At 40.8% G+C, this 20,849-nt stretch overlaps 1 protein-coding gene across 4 annotated transcripts in view; it reads left to right on the top strand.

Annotated features, from left to right (window-relative positions):
• The window catches only part of TGFBR3 (transforming growth factor beta receptor 3), a 208,531-nt gene that overhangs the window by 122,387 nt on the left and 65,295 nt on the right, over window positions 1-20,849 (top strand). For all 4 annotated transcript variants that reach the window (XM_032648927.1, XM_032648917.1, XM_032648923.1 and 1 more), the window contains exon 4: window positions 10,407-10,544. In XM_032648927.1, the coding sequence (XP_032504818.1) occupies window positions 10,407-10,544 (138 nt within the window). The remainder of the gene's footprint in view (window positions 1-10,406; window positions 10,545-20,849) is intronic.

Genomic DNA, 20,849 nt, shown 5'->3' with positions numbered 1-20,849 from the left:
TCTTCCCTGAATTATGAAATAGAGCTTAAGCTATCTGATTTTGATATCTTTTAGGACCTTCCAGACTTTGGTCAGGATTAGAACATTTCTTTAGAGATGAATTATGGAAGAGTAGCTTGTACTTTTCTCTATTTGCATGGGAAACTAAGCCTTTGTAGTACTTCCAAACTCTGTTTAAATACAAGAGCTCCAGCTGTGCCCTCCACGTTTAACATACTGAGTAAAATTCAGAGATTATGAGCTTTTTTATAAGTCATTTTACGTATAAAAAAGAGACTATAAAAAGTTAAGACAATTAATATTTACGAATATTAAGGCAGAACCTCATATTTTGTAATGTCAAATAGGGAAAGAAGTTTTAATTATTCACTTAGAAATGAACTGATATTGTTCCCCTTTCCGTTGCTCTGCACATTCTCTAATTCCCAGCATTATGACTTGATTCACCAGGATTTAAATTTGCTGACTATGTGTATGGTGTTGACAGAATTACAGTATCTTCATTATTGGGAAACGAACGACTGTGTATAAGTTATATGACTTGAAAATCAAATGGTTTGTGTTTGAATTTTATTGATTGACTGATTGATTGATTGCCTGCGTTGGGTCTTTGTTGCTGTGCGGGCTTTCTCTAGTTGTGGCGAGCGGGGTCTACTCTTCATTGTGGTGTGCAAGCTTCTCATTGCGGTGGCTTCTCTTGTTGCAGAGCACAGGCTCTAGGCGCGTGGGCTTCAGTAGTGTGGCACGTGGGCTCAGTAGTTGTGGCTTGTGGGCTCTAGAGCACAGACTCAGGAGTTGTGGTGCACAGGCTTAGTTGCTCCACAGCATGTGGGATCTTCCCAGACCAGGGCTCGAACACGTGTACCCTGCATTGGCAGGCGGATTCTTAACCACTGTACCACCAGGGAAGTCCTGGTTTGTGTTAGAATTTGCACTTGTTTCATTCTGAGGTGAAATCTATTCCTCGTCCCTGCTATGACACTCAATTCTGATTTACTTGTACATAAATGTCAAGAGGTTCATTCTTGATCTAAATAAGGAATGTTGTTCAGACTTCTTACAACTTAGTCTTTTGCTTCTTTCTTTTTTTTTACGTTTTATTTTCCTTTTTCCTTCAGGTTATTGATTAAGTGCTGAAAGGTTTTTAAGGGTATAATGTAACTATAATGAATTTGTCACCAGGTATCCACCTCTTTACTGTAGCTTTGTCCCTTTCCAGTTAGAACAAATGTATTGAACTACCTTTAATGCTGCCTGAAGAAAATAGGGCATTTAAACCCTTCAGTACTGGCTCTGGGAAGATATGATCCCATCTTAGACGCTTATCACTTACAGCATGCCAAGTTCTGTAGGCATATTTTGGCAACTTTCCCTCTGCTTTCTGTGATCATAGCTCTTACCCTGAAAACTCATTGCAGGGCTTAGGGAGAACTGATTCTGAGGAGGAAAACAGGCAACAGTACTGAACTCTAATGTAAACGCTGCAAACTGCATTTGCTCTGTTGTTCATTAGGCTGTTCTGGCACAGTTCATTGCCTGAATTAAACGCATTTAAAATTCTGTGCCTCTAAGAGATAATAGAACATTTGATGAAAGAAAATAATGCTTTTTCAGGAAAAATGTTCCCAAAACACAGACAGATAACATGTTCTCCCACCTTTGACCTCTGGATTATTTGTTCTCCCTTTCTCCAGATAGGCCATGTAATGTTGAAACTATAGTTCCTCTAAAAACATTTCCACTTAAAATTATAACCTGGCTGGATGAGACCAGAATACTCTTAGGGGACTGGTACTGTGAACTTCAGGAGTTGTTTTGGTTAGAGCTTTCAAAGGAAATCAGACTTCACATTATTCCCAATTCAACTGTAATCAGAATTTAGTTTCCTTAGAGAGTGACTTGGTCTAATCCACATATCAACTGGGAGGCCCTGGAGCTCAAGGAATGATTGGCTCACAGCTCTGCTAATTCCGTGGCATGAAGAAATCCAGAGGAGGGTATATTTCTGCAGATTGCCAGAGCCTTAGCATTCTTGTGGCCCTCTCCACTTCCTGGGTTTATAACTCTAGATGTTACATGGCTGAGATACACTTGATTCACTTGGATTTGAAATGCAACCAACACTATCTTGAGTTCCATAGTGCCTTCGTTCATGAGAACAGTAAGCATTGTTATAGTTTTTGTAGAGGAGATAGAGGGGAGCTCACATCAAAGCAATTCAGACAACTTTAGCTGCCCTGTAGACATCACTATTCATAAAAATACTTGTTGACCCATCCCTGTGGAGTTTCACTGACCTCTCGGCTTGTGCTGGCCTCCTGTCGTCTTGCTTACAACTCAGTCCCCTTCCTTTCTTCTTTGTCTTTCCCTCTTTTCCAGAAGCAAAATAGTTCCTGCCTCTTACTCCTGTAGAGCAGCTCCCCATCAACCCCTATGCCCTATGGCCAACACCCAAGATTAAGAGTGGAATGGGAAGGTAGGGAGAAAGGAAAAGTCAGACATTCATTCTGTTCTTAGGAATAGAATATGAATATTCTTATGAATGAGAGACGTTCATTCTATTCTTAGCATTGCCACTTTCTAGCCATATACCTTTGGATAAATTATTTATCTCTAAGCACCAATTTCTTCATCTTTAAAATGGGAATAACTAGATAATTATGCAAAGCGTCTCTTGGTGAGAGTCGCGAGTCTTAATCCAGTAGATGGACCCAGGGATCTGCTTATTGTCTTTCTTTGGGAGGTGATGGCTGTCACTACTGTTGGCACCACTATTCCTACTAACAACAACAATTCCAAGTGTAGTGTTTTTGAACATCCCTATCTCAGTAATTACTCCTCTCCAGGTTTCTCTTTTGTTCTAGAAAGCTAACACTGTGTGCCCATTCAGAATTCCTTACCAGCTAAAGGTTAATGTACTAGCCCAGGGGAATCCAAATGCCATCTTTTGATGCTTAGAGCATCAAATTAAATTTAATCACTACACGAACACTGGTGTATTTGCTAACTGTAAGATGGTGCACAGGCAGCAACCTTTATTGAGATCCGTAACTACAACTGGCAGATGGAAATGATTAATCCAGTACTCAGATCATGTGGGAATTGGGTTCTTGCTATGCCTACCTTTTAAATTAGCTTCTACTTGTCACCCCATGATTCTCTTTATTACACAGTTCTGTTTACCGTAGTACTGACAAGCAGGCCATCCTGACATCCTATTATTATAGACATATACATGTCAAAGGACTGGCTCACTAAACAGGTAGCAAAAACAATTTCAAGCCCATTGTAAAAAGTAGACATTGAGGGGCTTCCCTGGTGGCGCAGGGGTTGAGAGTCCGCCTGCCGATGCAGGGGACACGGGTTCGTGCCCCGGTCCAGGAAGATCCCACATGCCGCGGAGCGGCTGGGTCCGTGAGCCATGGCCGCTGAGCCTGAGCGTCCGGAGCCTGTGCTCCGCAACGGGAGAGGCCACAACAGTGAGAGGCCCGCGTACCGCAATAAATAAATAAATAAATAAATAAATAAAAAAAAAAAAAAAAAAAAAAAGTAGACATTGAGAGGAAATAAATTGACGCGGTACATATTATATGGAGCTTCTGTTAGTGTTCGAAACAATAATAAAGTGTTTGGAATCGATCTGTTAAGTGTGACAAAGGCATATGAAAAAATAAAAGCAAACTTTTTTTTTTCACATTGGTCAATTTGCCAATATTGAGTTCCTTCAATTTGTCTAGAAGTTCAGTTTCTAACACACTTCATTGCCTGAATGAAAATCATTTAAAATTCTGTGCCTGTAAAAGATAGTAGAATATTTGGTCAAAATTTTATCTTTGTTATCTACCCCTGAGAAGGTAAACATGCTCCAAAGTTTTCTTCACGTTTCACATATTTGTATTTGCATAACTGTAAAAGATAATAAATAAAAACATTCTGTTTTCTTTGTTTGCCTAGTGTGATTCCCCTAAATGGCATAGGTGGTGCTCTGCCCTGGCCTATACACACAACAGAGGATGATAATCAGGGCAGTTATTCTCACAAAGCCTGGGCGTGGCCTCCGAATTCTGTCTGACACACGTTCCAGGCAGCCCCTACCATTTGTTTTGGAAGCACGAGTTGGAATCTGTTTGCTTTTCTTAACTGTGTTTTAAAGTTCAAGTAGAACTGCATAGTGAAGTTAATGTTCTCTTTGCTAGATGCATCCCCCCATCACTTTATGGCCAGGGAAGTGCAACCATATGACTCTGTAACCATTACTTGAGTCACATTTCATAAATAACTGTTATTGGTGCTTCCTTTTATTCATCTTTCAGAAAACTTGTTGCCTGCTTACTCGAGGTCTAGCCCCGTGCTAGGACCAAGGATGCAGAAATGAGTGTGACTTAGTTTCTGCCCTTGAAGAATGCCCTGAGGATTTCACAATGTAAGGTGGGGAGTCAACGGCAAACATCTGACCAGATCATTGCCGTGCCGTGTGAAGGTAGAAACGGGAGTGTGGTCTGTGGGAGCGGCGCTGGACCCAAGTCTGCCTGCAGGACAGGGAAGATTTCCCTGGAGGCTGCATTTTGAGCTGGACACACATGTCAGTCCTGCGGCTGGCGGGAGGGTGCTGCAGGCTACCGTCCTGAAGGGCCGTGGTGTGTTACTGACACACACAGTCCCGTTTTCAGATGGCAGATGCTTAATGCTCCAGGACAATGGGAAAGTGCTTGTCGGTGTTCCCAGACTTGCCATTAGCAGCATCTGTACCTCAGAACATACCCACACCTGGGGTCTCCCCTTTCTCAGCCTCCCTTCCCCATAGTGACTGAGCAGTGGGCTACTCTGGGAAGGCAGGGCCAGGGTCCCTGGAATCCCCTTGCAACTCTCCCAGGACTCCTTTAGAGGGTCATGACCTGTAGTTTCAGAAATACTCTTCTGTTTATATGAGCTCTTGTCCCTCAACCCCCAACCCAAATTTAGTTCTGAGCATTTTTCCAGGGCATTCAAAATACAGAGCAGAGAGGGCAGACTTATTTCTGCGTTATATTTCAGTCTTTCATTTTAGGGCTTTTTCCCCCTATTTTATGGTTTTATTAGATTATTTTCAGAGGTTCCCAGGGAATCCTGAATCCTGTCCTTGTTGAGGGGAGGAGGAATTAGTTTTGGAATTGACCGGCTTTGTTGCTCTCATCATGTTAAGTGTTTCAAGAAAAAACCATTGGGCAGGAACTTGATATCATTTGTCATAGCAGTGAAGTCTTTGACCTTAATGCTGCTGAGACCAGGGTGAATGGTCAGCTGACTTCCCGGGTAGCGTAGAGACAACTTAGGGGGGCTGAGCTTCCTTGAATTTGATGCTAACTGATGTTCTAGAAATTCAGAGAAATGTAAAAATAAAATCATAAGGAAATTTTTTAAAGTTCCGAATCCACCGCTCTAAGAATATTTTAAGGGAATCTTTTTATACCAATTCCCAGATGGCAAAAGACAAGCAGTGGTAAATAAAATGTCAGCTGTAGGGGTTCCTCAGACTGGAATATACTTTAAAACACTGCAAAGCAACTAACTACTCTTCCCCACTCCCGGCAATTGGTTGTGTATTTCAGATGCATCTGGGCCAGATTTGAGTTCCTAAAAGTCCTTTTGCCTACGTGTAAGTGAAATTTGGCTTCTGCTGTGGTTACCCTAGTGTCCTGAAGTAGGTTCATGTCTCACTGTTCGGCTGTGTAAATTATGAGTGCTATGGGACCCAGATTTAGGATGTTTTCAGTTACTGCGAACGCTGTTGCTAAATGGATGTCTGCTTACCTCTGAAGAGGGCATAGATATGACTATACACACACCAGGGTGGGAGTTTATGGGTCTTGTTTATAGACACAGTGCTGGAGTGCTTCTCTTATCTGTCTTCATGTAAACTGATTATTGGATCATCCATCTCAGAGCAATATTTGGTCTGGTTTTAGAGAACAGGAGTCCCTCTGGTAGTGTTTTGGATGACTTCACCGTTTCATGGGTCCATAGGGGCTCTTACAAGAATCAGAAATGTTGAGCTGGAACTTCACTGACACGTTAGCAAAATTAGACAACTGTTAGACTCTCGTATCAGTTGTTCCACTCGCTTTTCTTTTGCTTATTTTAACAAACCCCAGGAGTAGGGGATCTAACTAATAAGAAAATTTTGAAGTCACTGTGGTAGAAATATCTTGCATCTCTACCACGAATCCTGGGAAATTCAAAACAATTTTCATATGGCATCTTTCCATCAAGAAAGTAGGGTGGGTTTTTTTTCTTTTCTTTTCTGTAAGAAAGTACGTAATTCATTTAGATAAAGTGATTTACCAAGTTTGCTACAATGTATAGTTTTTGCTAATCAAAGATAACCTTTGGAGAGCTGAGAGTCTTCACCCAAACAAGGGTCCAGAGAAAACTCTCCCTGTTGTTTTCTGGTGATAATGTGGACAGGGACATGCTTCCTAAATGGGAGATAGGAAGGTTGTCTTGCCACTCAGAGGCTTTATGCACCTGAGAGTCGGCCTTGACTTTTGTTACAACTGTGTTCAGATTCCCCAGAAGAGTACTCAAAAAAGATTTACTTTGGATTTCTCTGTAAAATAGGAGAACTACATTAATTGCATCTAGTAGTTTATTGGAGTACACAGATAGCCTCAGAAGACCTAATATAAATCGATGTCATGGAACAGATTAGACCAATTAGCTTTTCTTTATTTGGGGGAGGGGTCAGCAGTGCATGAGGAACAGTGTCTACATCTGGGATGTGACAGATCACATTTACTTGTATTTTCTCATGACATTAGGAAGACTGAACATTCAGCACTGTTTGAGACAAACGTGATTAAAGCTGGAATTCTTGGACAGGACTTTATGGACCACTGTATGGTCAAAGTATGGTTTCAAGAAGTCACTGGAACCCCAGAAACTGCATGTGAAAATTTTTTAGTTCTGAGTTGTCATCTATTATGTTCTTTCCCTGAGGGGATGATATCTTAAGACTAGAGGTGTAATTTCTAGTTTAATTACAGGGAGTAGTTTTGTTTCTGATTCTGTCATTAGAATTTTCCTACTCTTCTATAATGGATTCTTTAACCTGGGTTAATGGTTACTTAACCTTGGGTTTATGGGCCCTTCAATGGATGTGTTTCCCTGACGTGGTCAGCAAGTTTTATGTGCATATGGGGTTTTTTGGTGTGTTTGGGGTGTGGCGTTCATAACTTGCCTTAAGTTCTCAAGTGCTCTATGACTCCCAAAGGTTAAGAAAGAAGCCATCAGCTATGTGGGTTCAGTTTTGTCCATGGACTAAGTGATGGCCCTTATTTTCATGTGTAAATTTGACATAGGGTTGAGAGTCAACTCTTTAAACTATTGTTTGGATTTCCAAGTTGGAAATTACTGAATACTATTTATATCACTTCTCCATGGGCTATTTCTTTGCTACAGTCTGTCTCACCTCTGGTCTTCAGACCATGATCACTGGACAGTTTACCCAGGGGGAGAAAACTTTAGCAGAATGCTCTTACCTTTGTAACTATAGTCTATCCTGATCTGTAATTGGTTCTAAAGAGGATTTTCTTTATTTTTTACTTCTTTTTCTTCCTCTTCTTCTCTTCTTCCCCACCCCCCCCCCCACCCCTTCTTCTGTTTTTCACTCTGAGAGAAATTAGGCACCCTAGCCAGGAATTCTTTAAGAGCTGTTACGGGTATGTTCTCCCCACATTTCTGAGAGCTTTTCTACCTTCGTTCTTTTGTTGGTTGTTTTTGGTTGTCCTCTAGTTTCCCTTCAGTAAGATTTATTCAAGTGGAGGAAGGTTGCTGAGGGATTAGGTGAGCAGGTGCTTGGAGGACTCTCTGTTCCTGCCAAATGATCTTTTTAAAAAAGTATTGAGTATTTTTCTTTTAATTTCCCAATCGTCGTGTCAATTCTTCTTTGCCAAATGGTTTTTGGGGCTTTGCCTGGGCCCCATGTGCCAGAGTCGGGGATTCATCTTGGCCAGACACTGCCACATATTGAAGAGGGAACCGATTCCAGGAAAGCTCAGAGAGCCATGGCTCCTAGAAATCTTTCCTTGATGGTATGAGCCAGGCCTCAACACTTTTGACCATCTGGAAAATTTTGGACTTGAGCACCAATATGTGTCTCATACATATTTTTCTTTTCATTTCCTAAGGTTTTTTTTAAAAAATTCTTGTTCATTTGAGATATATATTTATTACTATTTTATCTGTGAGCTCCAAGAAGAATCATATGCCTGAGGGCTGCAAAGAAAATCATCCAAAAAAGAGTTGATGTGCCCTCTGTGGGTATACATTGCTCTTCTTGTGCTCAATAAACAGTTTTGGAATGAATAAATCTGGAAACTTTTCACATACTATAAGTGACAGAGTGTTTCTTTGCAATTTTCAAGTACTCTTGGACAAGTAATGATTTCATCTCTCCTTTCTTCACTCTCCAGAGTGTGTGCTTTCTGTAGTGTGCCTCTCTCTGTCTAGTTAATGCTGCAGTATGAATCTCTGCCCCTGCTCTGTTTCTACAGCCTCTCCTGTTTATAGTGGCGATCAGTCTCATTACTTCTAGATGTGGACAGCATCTCCAAAATGCTGTGAGGTAGATTCTGTACAATAAAAGAACATGTTAATTTGCTGTAGCTGACATCAAATTGTTCATTAGTACTCTGCTTTTAGTGCTTTGCTTATGCCAGTATTAAAATGACTCCTAGCTCATGACAGTTGGAGTCTCGCTCATGTATCTTTTCACTTTTTGGTAAATTAGCTAACTAAATTCCTTTGAGCCTATTAATCAGATTTTAAAAAAGCTTCTTAGGTAACATAAATTTATGAATTTGTTGTGATAAATCCATCATTAAAAAATTATCTACTCTATATCAAGCAGAGCATTAAACGTAAGACGTATCTTTGCCTACTGAGTATTTGCAGTGTATTTTGAAAATTAAGACACATACACTCAGTAGCAAGTGAATGAGATGCTATTATATACCACAGTGCTAATTATTCATAGAATAAAGTACTCTTGTGGCCTTGAAAAGTAGAGACAAACATCCAGTTGGCATTTACTGAGTGCCTATCGTGCGCTAAGGCGTGGATATAGAAAGTTAAGTTTAGTGCCTTATTATCAGTGACTTGAGAGTACACTGTAGTAAGTGACACTGGTGTCATAAGCAGTCTCTACAATGAAAGGCAGAGATACATTGAGATCAGAGTGAGTCAGCAGCCACTGGGAAGATATCAAGTAAAGTATTCCAGCTTTGAGTGCTCTACCCCTGATAACTGTATAGATTCAGATCATAGACCTAGACCATTTAATCCTCATAAGGATTATGGCTGAGATGTACGATTACTCCCAGTGTATCAGTCAGTCTGTGTCTTTTTAGCTAAAGTCCTTTCTTGTTCTTTCCCTCTCTTATCACTCTGTGGTGCTCTTTGGGGAGTTCAGTTTGTTTAAATACGTGATTCTTGGGTCTTGCCTCACCCCTCTGTACAGAAAGCCAGTGTGAGACATGCTGATATGAAAGCATCTGTTCAGTATTTCTTTATTCATCCTATTGCTTTTCTGCGTTTGTGTTGACTGATCTTGGGTGATGTGCTCTGGGAGGGTGTTGCTGAACCCACTGTGTCCAGATATCCTCACAGGTGCTTTTGGATGATGCTAATGATGACAATGTAACCTCCAGTAGTCCTTGATCTGTTATCAAAACTGGCCACAGTTTTCCTATGCAGACTCCTGGTTTTCTTCCCCGTTTTTTTCTTTTTTTGGATTGGGACTGTGTACAATTAGTTTTTATTCTGTGTGTTCTCTATGCTTCATTTCTTTGGAAAATCCCTTCGAGCTAATAGCTGGGATGATGAAAGCACTGGCAGCTCCCCTTGGCAGCCCCTTTCCCTTGCTTTCGGCACTTTTCTTTGGCAGAACTCACTTAACTTTATAGAGGGAGGTTGGAGTTTACCTGGAAGAGAACAAAGTCATTTCTTTGGTGATCCAGAGGGATGACATGCCCCCAGGTGATTGATTCTGTACTCCAAGTTTGAACTTGGTCATTTGGCTTGAAGGATAAGGTAGTCCCTAGGGAAGGTAACCTTTATTTTGCCTTTGCCAACTTTGAAAAAAAAGAAGTGTTCTGTTTATTTGTATTCTGCCATTACTAGGAGCTGATTCATGTTTTGGTTGAGATTAATGTGGGTTGAACCACACGATATAGCTATATTTTGTAGTTAAAAAATGATCAAATATTGGCAGTATCATCTAGTTCAACCTAATATATCGAATCCACAGAATCTGAACTAGCTTATAGCTTGTTTCTGTTAATGGTGAGCTGTGAAAAAGAATTCCAGATTCTGTGCTAAGTGATTTTAATGGAAAGCCAGTGCTAAGACTTCTCTTTGTTTCTTCCTAGGTCACTCTGCACCTGAATCCCATCTCCTCAGTCTACATTCACCACAAGCCTGTCGTGTTCCTGCTCAACTCCCCACAGCCCCTGGTTTGGCATCTGAAGACAGAGAGACTTGCAATTGGCATCTCCAGACTTTTCTTGGTAAGTGTTTGAAACCCTCCCAAAGTGATCCTTAGCATAAGGATATAATGACCCTAAAATTTTGCAAGGCTTTTTAAAAGGCTTATTTCATTGAAATAATACCAGAGTCCACAGTGTATTAAATTTGGATTTTGCTGTTAGTGATATTTGGATGGCATCGACAGGCATTCACAGAAAACAGATACCATTCACATGCCCTCTTCTGTGGATGGAGAGTCTGGTCTCTCTTGCACGAGAGAGCAGGATCTGCAGTCCTTCTTTGTGTGGACTGAGCTTTGGTCTCAGCTCTGAGACCGCCTCCCCACGCTCCCCATAGTACCAGGAGCAATGTAAATATCGTAAGTAGCCATTAGGTGTGTGGTCTCTGACCGCAAAATAAATATGCACAAACCCATTTTCTTTGTGTATAACACAGACCTAATTTCTGATATGAGGATCTGTTTGTTGAGAAAGTAACACAGTGAGCTCCAAAATGAAAACATTTGTATTTTATAAAAAAGCTGGAACCCAGCTCTTGTGGAAGGATCCAAATATTACCTACTATTTGTAAATCATGTCCTTTTGAGTTTGCCAGAACATTCAAGTTTGCTAGTTGTGGAGAAATTGATGGGTTGTTTGGATAGAATATTTGGGGTATGATATCATGTCTGATGATGAGCAACACTGCACTTCACAGTGATAACTCACATTGTCTATTGCTAGAGCTATGTGCTGATGTCCTAAACTACAGAGCCTTGGACTCTTAAACCTCTCTTGCCTACAAGTAATCAAAACAAGAAGAGGCCTCAGTTAATAGTCTTCGTCTTGCACAATGAATACATTTTGCCTAATTAATGATTCTTAATTCAGTTCTGTAGTTTCTTGTCACTTGTATTTGAAGAGTACTTTTAACTCAAAGGTCCCCATTGAATAAGGTAAGAATCCATAGTCAATACAGTTAAAAAGTAGATAAATAAATGAGTAAAAAGGAGAGAAGGGAAAGCTCCTCTTTATAGAAGAATACCAATCAATTGATATAGAAGGAATGATGGAGTTAGAAAATCATCAATTGGTAACCATCACAGTAAAAGTTGATTAGGCAAGAGTCATCAACAGATATTAGATCTAGTGGTGGTGGAGGGAGTTTGAGGAACAGTATATTTACATGGTCTTAAATTAGTTATTATTCTAGCCAAAAATGCATATAATCTGAGTCTAATCATAAGGAAACACTGGAGAAAACTAAATTGGGTGACATTCAATAAAATAACTTGGCTCGTACTCTACAAAAATGTTACTCATGAAAGACAAAGAAAGACTGGGGAGCCATTCCAGATTGAAGGAGGCTAAAAAGACACATGTGATCCCTGGGTAGGGAGTGGCACCCTTGCTATAAAGGACATTAGAGGGACAATAGGAGAAATTGGAATTGAGCCTATAGATTAAAGTATCAATGTTATATTTCATAGATTTAATAATTGTACTTTTCTTATATAAGAGAATATCCTTCTTAGGAAACATAATACACTTAAGCATTAAGGGTTAAAGGGCCAAATAATTCAGAAAAAAAATTAATGTGTAGATAGAATAATAAAGCAAATATGGCAAGGTGTTGAAAACTGGGGAATCTAGTTAAAGAGTGTACATGAGTCTTTGTACTATATTTGCAACTTTGTAAATGTGAATTATTTTCAAAATAAAACTTTTTTAAACTCAAAAGTACATTTATAAGATAAGAGTTACTAATAAATTATAGCCTTTTCTGAGAATTGAAACTCTCATTACTTCTAAATTTAAAAGTCCAAAAGTCAGAATTAGCTGTTACTACTATTATCAGCACATTTATTTATTAGCACTTAGTACATTCCAGGTATTGCATAAGTGCTCTAATACTTCATCTTATTTAATTCTCATAATGACCCTGTGATGATTTACTCCATTTTCCAGATGCATTCACAGATGAGGAGCTAAGATTTAGAGAGGTTAAGTAGTGACCCAAATCACTTGGCTAATTACTGGCAGAGTTGAGACTCAAACCCATATAGGACTTAACTCTACAAGCTCTTATGCTAAACTGGCTCCCTTCATACTTATAAGCATTGTCAGTCTCCTGTAATTAAAGGCATTTGTGATAGCAAGACTAAGGGCCGTGATTATAAAGTCATATGCTCATTTAGCCCTTATCGTGCAGAGCTGCACCGTCCAATACTGTAGGTACTAGCTGTGTGTAGCTATTTAAATTTAAATTAAGTAAAATCAGAGGACTTCCCTGGTGGTCCAGTGGGTAAGACTCCACATTCCCAATACAGGGGGCCCGGGTTACATTCCTGGTCGGGGTACTAGATCCCACATGCATGCCACAACTAACAGTCCCCATGCCGCAACTAAAGATCCTGCATGCTGCCACTAAACATGCTGCAATGAAGATCCCGTGTGCCACAACTAAGACCCAGCACAGCCTAAGTAAATAAATATTAAAAAAAAATGTTAATTAACTAAAATCAGAAATACAATTCCTTAAGCACACTAGCCATTTCAGGAGCTCGATAGCTATGAGAGGCTAGTGGCTACCATATTGGGCCGGTTATAGAGAGGTTATGAGCAAAGGCTTTGTTTACCCTGGTTTGAATCCAGGCAGAACCTGGGAAAAGTATTTAGTTTCTCTAAGCCTGACTTTCCTCAGTTGTAATATGGGAATGATAATAGTCCCTACATCATGAGGTTGTTTTCTTGATTAAGTGAGATTACATGTAACACGTTTAGTATGGGACCTGGCACTGATAATTTCATAAACATCACCTACCATTTTTGTTGCCATTTATTATTAGTCATAGTAAAGAACACTTGGGAAGGACGTTGAATTTACATTTCTAATTATGAAATGTCTAGCTTGGCCGGCCCCAGATTGAAAGGAGTTCCCATTTCTCTGGGCTGTAGGTCCAGATGAAAAGTGTGGACCACATATATCATAGTTGTACTGATCACTTTCTAGATTCTTTCTTCAAACTGCCTCTCTGTGACTTTTAAGGGAAAGCATCTTACTCCTAGTTATTATTTATTTGCTTTAATTTTGTTTAATATCTGTAAGAACTGCTTCTTGGCCATCAGTTTAAGATGCACTAACAATGAACCACAGGAGACGGTTTTAGTAAACAATTGAACATCAACCCTATTTGGAGTTTATCCCATGTAAGGAGATTGTAGATCAAGTGATAAATCTCAAATTACCAACACAAGGGAGGCAGCACTGGGAGAAGTCGAGGATTTAAATTGTGGGACACATGAACTCTGCCTTGCTGTCCAGCAGACCTTCTTTAGGGAACATGGTTTTCTCTATCTGCACATTTCCTCATGGCCTGGAAGAGATAGTGGAGCACCTGTTGTTCATTCAGGTTCTCAGATAGTTAGATGACGAGTGATACAAGTTCTCTCACAAGCTGGGCAGCTCTCCCTAACAGAGACTGTGCTGAAAGAAAGGAGGCAAAGCAAGCTCTTCCCTTGCTCTCTGTAACCTGAAATGAATGACTTGACAACCATTGCAGCAGAGGGATCTAGACAGAAAATCAGTGGTGTGTTTCATTTATCCATTTATTGTAGTTAAGAGTTGAAGGTTAGGGATAAGATAACTAAATTCTTTTACATAAAGTGTTTCATCCAAACACTTCGGAAGGCCTATGGAATCTTTGGAAACTGAGGCTTAGCCATTTCTATCAGTGTCTTTTCCAAAGTTACCTGGAGAGCTTAAGGGAGCTGAGGAGAGAGGGTGGGTCCCTTGACTCTCAGTCGAAGATGTGTATGTCCTTGCTTCCTCCTTTATATATTGCTGAAGGATTTGCATTACTGTCGTAAAGCTGTCTTTACTTTCTGTGTAGAGTTACAATACTTTAACAGTTATTTAAAAAATTAAAAAAAAATTTTTGGCTGTGCCACGCAACTTGTGGGATCTTAGTTCCCCAACCAGGGATTGAACCCGCACCCTCAGCAGTGAAAGCATGGAGTCTTAACCACTGGACCACCAGGGAATTCCCAACAGTTATGCTAATTATTTTTAAGTAGGGTTGTGAGAAAAGTTCAAGTAATGGCATCTACTCATCTATCATGGTGAACCTTTTAAGTTGTCATGTCTGCATTATTGTAACTGCCCAATTTAAAAAAGGAAACCTTTCATAATTAGTTAGCAGGACCTTGTGTTACTCAAAATGTCTCAGCCACCCACGAGGGTGACTGAAAACATATTTTAATACCGTCTAAAAAAGTATCTGTTTTCTACTGTCAAATCTTTTTAGTCCTTCTCTTGATTCCACAGTGCAGGCAAGAGGGAGTGTGTCAGGTAGGGAGAAAGTGGGACTGAGTTCCCCTCTGCAAGTGCAGTTCCTTTATCTGGTTGTTCTGGTTACCCAGGAAATGGGAATGGATGAGAGTGGTTATCTCAGGCTGAGTGTGAAGTAGTAGATCTTTGAGTATGTCACACACATACACATACACAGGCGCGTGCGCACGCAGTGGAGTTCTCACAGCCTCATAGGTTTTCTTTTGCAGGGTGTAGGGATAGCCCAGAGAAAATCGGGCAGGTTAGAGTTATGCTTCAGAGCAATCAGAAGTAAAAATAATCCTACTCTCTCAGTCTGTCATGTTGAAACTACAAGTAAAATTCTCTTAGAAGGATCATCTAAGCTTATTTTTATTTATGCAATTATTTCTGCATCAAAGAAGAAGTATGATAGCTCAACTGTGTAATAGATGTCTGAACTTTTAACTTGAGGTTGCTAAAAAAAAGATCGGGAAGAGCCACAGTACCAGATTGTCTTTAAAAACAGGCTACAATTTGAATAGACGTTTCTCCAAAGAAATAACGCAAATGGCCAATAAACACATGAAAAGATGCTCAGAATCGTTAGTCATTAGGAAAATGCAAATTTAAAACCACAATGAGAATCCACTTCACACCCACTAGATGGCTATAATTAAAAAGGCAGATAATAACAAGTGGTGTTGGGGATATAGGGGAATTGGAACTCTCGTACATTGCTGGTGGGAAGGTAAAATGGGGCTTTGGAAAACATATGTCCGTAGAAAAACTCGTCCACAAATGTTCATAACAGCATTATTCATAATAATAAAAAAGTGCAAACAACCTAAATGTCCATCAACTGATGAATGGATAAAAAAGTGGTATATCCATACAATAGAATATTATTTGGCCGTTAAAAGGAATGAAGCACTGATACATACCGAACATGGACGGACCTTGGAAACATAGATAAAAGAAGCCAGGTGCAAAAGGCCACATAGTGTATGATTCCATTTGTATGAAATTTCCAAAACAGGCAAATCCATAGAGATGGAAAGTAGATCAGTAGTTGGCAAAGGATAGTGGGAGGGGAAGATGGGGAATGACTATGAACGGTATGAAGTTTCTTTGGGTGGGGGCGGGGGGGGGGTGATAAAAATTTTGTGAAATTAGGTAGTGGTGATTCTTGCCACAATTGTGAATACACTAAAAACACTGAATTGTACAGTTTAAAAGGAGGAATATTATGATGTCTCAATAAAGTGAATTATAAGGATGAATTCTAATATATAATCATGTTTATGTAGTTTAGGTAATAGAATTATAATAAGGTTGAATTATATCTCAATAAAGCTGTTAGAAAAAAAACTTGAGGCAGCACTCTTTTCAAAAGTGATGTTGTAAAATCAGTGAACCAAACTTTAAAATCATTTTACTTTATTCCATGATTTTTATTGAAAAAAATCTTGCTTTATTTGTATTACAAACCTAAGCGCTCTCTCCTAAAAGGTCTACAGACTTAGAACCCTGGGACAAGCAGAAATTCTCTAGATGAGACCCTAATGCCTGGCTTCTAATAACATGAAATGTCTAATCCAGGGGCCTTTGCAGCCCTTTGACATTGGGCTTGTTGCTTTGCATGCTCGTGAGGGGAAAAATGTATTTTAAGATTAGGAAAGTCTCAAGAAATAAGCGGCAACTTCTTCCAACCTCATTCACTGTTGGGATTACAGTACTATGATTTATTTTTCCCAGCCATTTATCAGTAAAATCAGGAAAGAAATGCATGTAAATGTGTGTGTGTTTGAATGAAGGTGGGGAGTTGAAGGGGATATTGGTCTTCGAGGTAGAGTTTCCAATATTTGGGGCATATTTATACTAAAAAGTTATTCATTGTTTATCTGAAATTCAGATTTAACTGGGTGTCCTGATTTTATCTGGCAGTTCTACCTAGAGGTAACTCAGATTTTTGTTTCTAGTTAACACTCTGGCCTGGGTGTCAGGAGGCCCAATTATTAGTCTTTGGTTCTGCCACTAACCAGTTATATACATCAATCACCAGACAAAATCACTTAACTACTCAAGCCTCAGTTTCCTCATCTCTAAAGTGAGGAGGTGGTACTAGTCAATCTCTGAAGTTCCTCCCAGCTTTCAAACTCTCATTCTTTGATAGTACAACTGCTACATATTACATCCCAGTTTAACTGGAAACAGAAAATGGTAATCTGAACATTGCCTGAACTTCAGCAAATCCAAGTAAATATTAGAGCAGGGCAATTGAAATAAATGAGAGAAACCAAACTCTATGCTCTTGGCTTTGGATTAAAAACAAATAAAAATTTAACCCTAATGAAAAATGTAAATTAATACCAGGAACATGCTTAATATTTAAAACCTTGTTTTGTGTTTTTGAGTGGGGTGGGTGGGTGAAGAAGCTGAGGTTGCCAAAATCGGTTTATTCCTTTCACTTAAACTTGGGGTGGGGGGAAGGTCCAAATATGTTGGGGCTCTGCCACCAAACCACAGGCAGTTCTCTGGTCTGCATTGCAGTTTGGATGACTAACAAGGCTCAGTGAAAAACAAGTGCTATTTGTTTTCCTGTGCCCAGTATTTAACTGGAAATCAGAAGGCGAAATTTCCAATCAGTTGTTAAATAGCCCCAGATGTGCGCTTAGCGCTGCTCTAGGAAGGGACATGCACAGCCTGTACCACAGCGCATGTCCAGAAATTCCTTTTCTGAATCCAAATGATGTGTAACTGGACACTGAGCGTCCAAAAATGCCCTCTGAATAACTCAGACATTCAAGTTTGCTTGTGGAGGAGGGAACTTTTGAAAATTTTCTGTATTCTCTACTGTGTTGCATTTAAAAACCTGGAAATGATTTTTTTTTTTTTTCTTTTTGAACTTCCTCCTTACTCTTGTTTGGCAGTTCTCCCCATGTTTAGAAAAACATGACATTAGCATACCTGGTATGACAGTTTCTGTATCTAGTTGTTCATTCATCCAACACCTAGTTTTCAGTGCCTGCTGGGAACTGTCCTAAGTGTGGAGGCTCCAGAGAGAAATGGGGTGGATTGCCCTGCCCTCAAGGAGCTTGCCGTGGTGTGGGAGGGATGGTTAGGAGACTGGGAAGTACCACCAGTGGATCCTGAAAACTGGAGCAAACAAGAATCTTCTTATTCCAAGTGCAATTAAGGCAGCTCCTTCTGTGAGGCTGACCGGGGCCTGTGGTTGAGGGCTCGGGGTTGCAGACCCAAGCACGGCCTTTTGCTCAACCAGAAGTGTCACCCCTGTATATAGGAGTCTGAATATACCATTTTGGATTTTCCAGTGAGGTCTTTCCCCAAACAAATTCTCTCTTAAAGGCAGATTAAATAACTAAATGTTTCAAGATTGGTTCTTCCCTTTTCTTTTTTAAAAATATCTCTTGTGGAATGACTCACTGTGTCCTGTGGGATATTCCAAGTGGTTGTGTACCAGGCATTTTTGTCCCAGAAGCTGCTTATCTCTTGGTTTTGTGGCTTGTCCATAAGAGTCTTAATTATAAGGGGCTTGATCCTCTCGTGAACTAGGGTCGGTCAACTACCATATTTCCTAGTAGTGAGTTTCTGGCCCTTTTGTGGTGAGAGAGCGCTTCCTAAATGTCACTGAGGTAATTAGAGCATTGGAAAGAGTCCAGTTTGGGCTGGTAATCCTGGTCCAGAAAGAGTTTTTGAAAGACTTCCTAGGATTTATCCTAACTCGTTATATTAAAGCTGATGAATGTTGTCAGTGAGTGGCCTTAGGAGGTTTGCCTGGGTGTATTCTTCCTGATCAAGACATCCTGTCCTGAAGGGTTCACGCAAGCATGGACTTTTCCTGCCTCTGCTGGACTTGCTTTGTCATGGCTCTGTGGCAGAAGGTTGATGTTTTTTTGTGTAGAGTCCCATGCTGCCCTTTAAGGCTTTACTGTTAAAGGCTGATCTGGTAATCTGATGAATCTGCCCTTCCCAAGCGTTGGGCAATTGTATCAAATGTAACATCTCTAGTGCCCTTGGTTAATGTGGTGGGCAGCCTCCAGAGAGCTGTTTGGTAGAAAAAGCAAATGTTTTGTTAAGGGAGATGGCAGAATATTTTTTTCATGTCATGGGATGGGGGAAATCTGTCTCCTGGGAAGTTCTAGTGAGGCTGACTTGAAAGCTCATTGGCGTTGCCTTGGTCTTCTCATAAATTGGCAGACAGTGAGGCCCTTGGTAAGCGCTCCCCACAGGTAGCTGACATTCCTTGTCTCTGAAAAGGACTGCAGGATGGCCTGACTCCTTCCCAGGGAGAGTCGTTGAGTTTATTCGAGGCAACCCAGTTCTGGCATTTCAGGCCTCCATCATCCAGCTCTCTGGCTTGGAAGCAGATTTCTTCAGGGGAGGAAGAAGCTCCTTTAGTCTTCCTATTTCTTTGTCCAGAGTAGAATTTATATCTCAGGATCTGCCTTTGCCCTTGATCCTTATACCCTGTCCCCAGATGGCCTAGGGTCTGTGTTGCAAACTTTTTTTTTTTTTTTTTCGGTACGCGGGCCTCTCACTGTTGTGGCCTCTCCCGTTGCGGAGCACAGGCTCCGGACGCGCAGGCTCAGTGGCCATGGCTCACGGGCCCAGCCGCTCTGCGGCATGTGGGATCTTCTCGGACCGGGGCATGAACCCGTGTCCCCTACATTGGCAGGCAGACTCTCAACCACTGCGCCACCAGGGAAGCCCTGTTGCAACCTTTTAATGCCCCTGGACCAAGGAGTCATCACTGGTTTGCTTCCTTCTGCCTTGTCCTTTTTGGGTGGTGAATGACATAGCTGCGATACTAGGAAGCAGGTTGTACCTGGAAGTCAGGGGCTGATCCATCTGCCATCTCTGGCAAAAGCCCACAGTGGCTACTGCCCATTTGATCTCTAATTTTCATAACAAACCTATGAAGTAAGTACTCTTATTATCCTCATTTTAAGATGAGGAAACTGACACAGTGAGAGGTTGAGTTAACTTGTGCACGGTCACACAGTGAGTGGTGGGTATAACCTGTGTAAAGTGCTTAGAATAGTGCCTGGCACAAAGTAAGTGCTCAATAAAAATTAGCAAAAATAATAATAAAAAATCTTTTTTTTTTTTTTAATGATGGGGATTAGTAGTTTGGGCTAGACTCCCCCTACTTTCTCCCTTTACATCACATATCCCAGATTTTGACACTGGGATTGAATGAAGTTATACTTTGAATGGGAGTAATAGGTGAGGCAGGGATATTAGATATTTTAAAAATAAATTTATTTATTATTTATTTTTGGCTACATTGGGTCTTCGTTGCTGCGTGCAGGCTTTCTCTAGTTGCGGCAAGTGGGGGCTACTCTCCGTTGTGGTGCACGGGCTTCTCATTGCAGTGGCTTCTCTTCTTGCGGAGCACAGGCTCTAGGCATGCAGGCTTCAGCAGTTGCAGCATGCGGGCTCAGTAGTTGTGGCTCATGGTCTCTAGGGCGCAGGCTCAGTACTTGTGGCACACAGGCTTAGTTGCTCTGGGTCATGTGGGATCTTCCCAGGCCAGGGATCTAACCCGTGTCCCCTGCATTGGCAGGTGGATTCTTAACCACTGTGCCACCAGGAAAGTCCAGGATACTCGATTTTAATTACCCACTGTCATCTGGTCCAGGGCTCTCCTTTGCAGAGGAAGATATCTAAGATAAATGATTTTCCCCAAGACCTAGATGTGAGAGGTGGTCCTGACCACATCTGACTGTACATAACAACAGTATTCCTAGACACCATGTGAAGCTTCTGAGGTAGTGCTACAGTTGCTCTACCAATAGCTGGAAGTGAGCTATAGTGGCTGCTGCCCTAAAAGTAGCAAAGCATTCTAAAAGTGATTAAACCCCCCAAGTGTTTTGAGCCCCTCTTTCCCTGTTTCTTTTCCTCCTTTGCTTGGAGCCCTTGCCACTATCCCTCAGTCACAGATAGTGCAAGGAAGGTAGTTGGGTGACCCTTCTGAGGGATGTCATTCAGGTAAGGATTTAAAAACTGCTTCT

The sequence above is a fragment of the Phocoena sinus genome, chromosome 1 (genome assembly GCF_008692025.1).
Source record: "Phocoena sinus isolate mPhoSin1 chromosome 1, mPhoSin1.pri, whole genome shotgun sequence".
Lineage (NCBI taxonomy): Eukaryota > Metazoa > Chordata > Mammalia > Artiodactyla > Phocoenidae > Phocoena > Phocoena sinus.
Note: the sequence above shows the minus strand (reverse complement) of the source record. Positions and strands in the feature narration are given on the sequence as shown.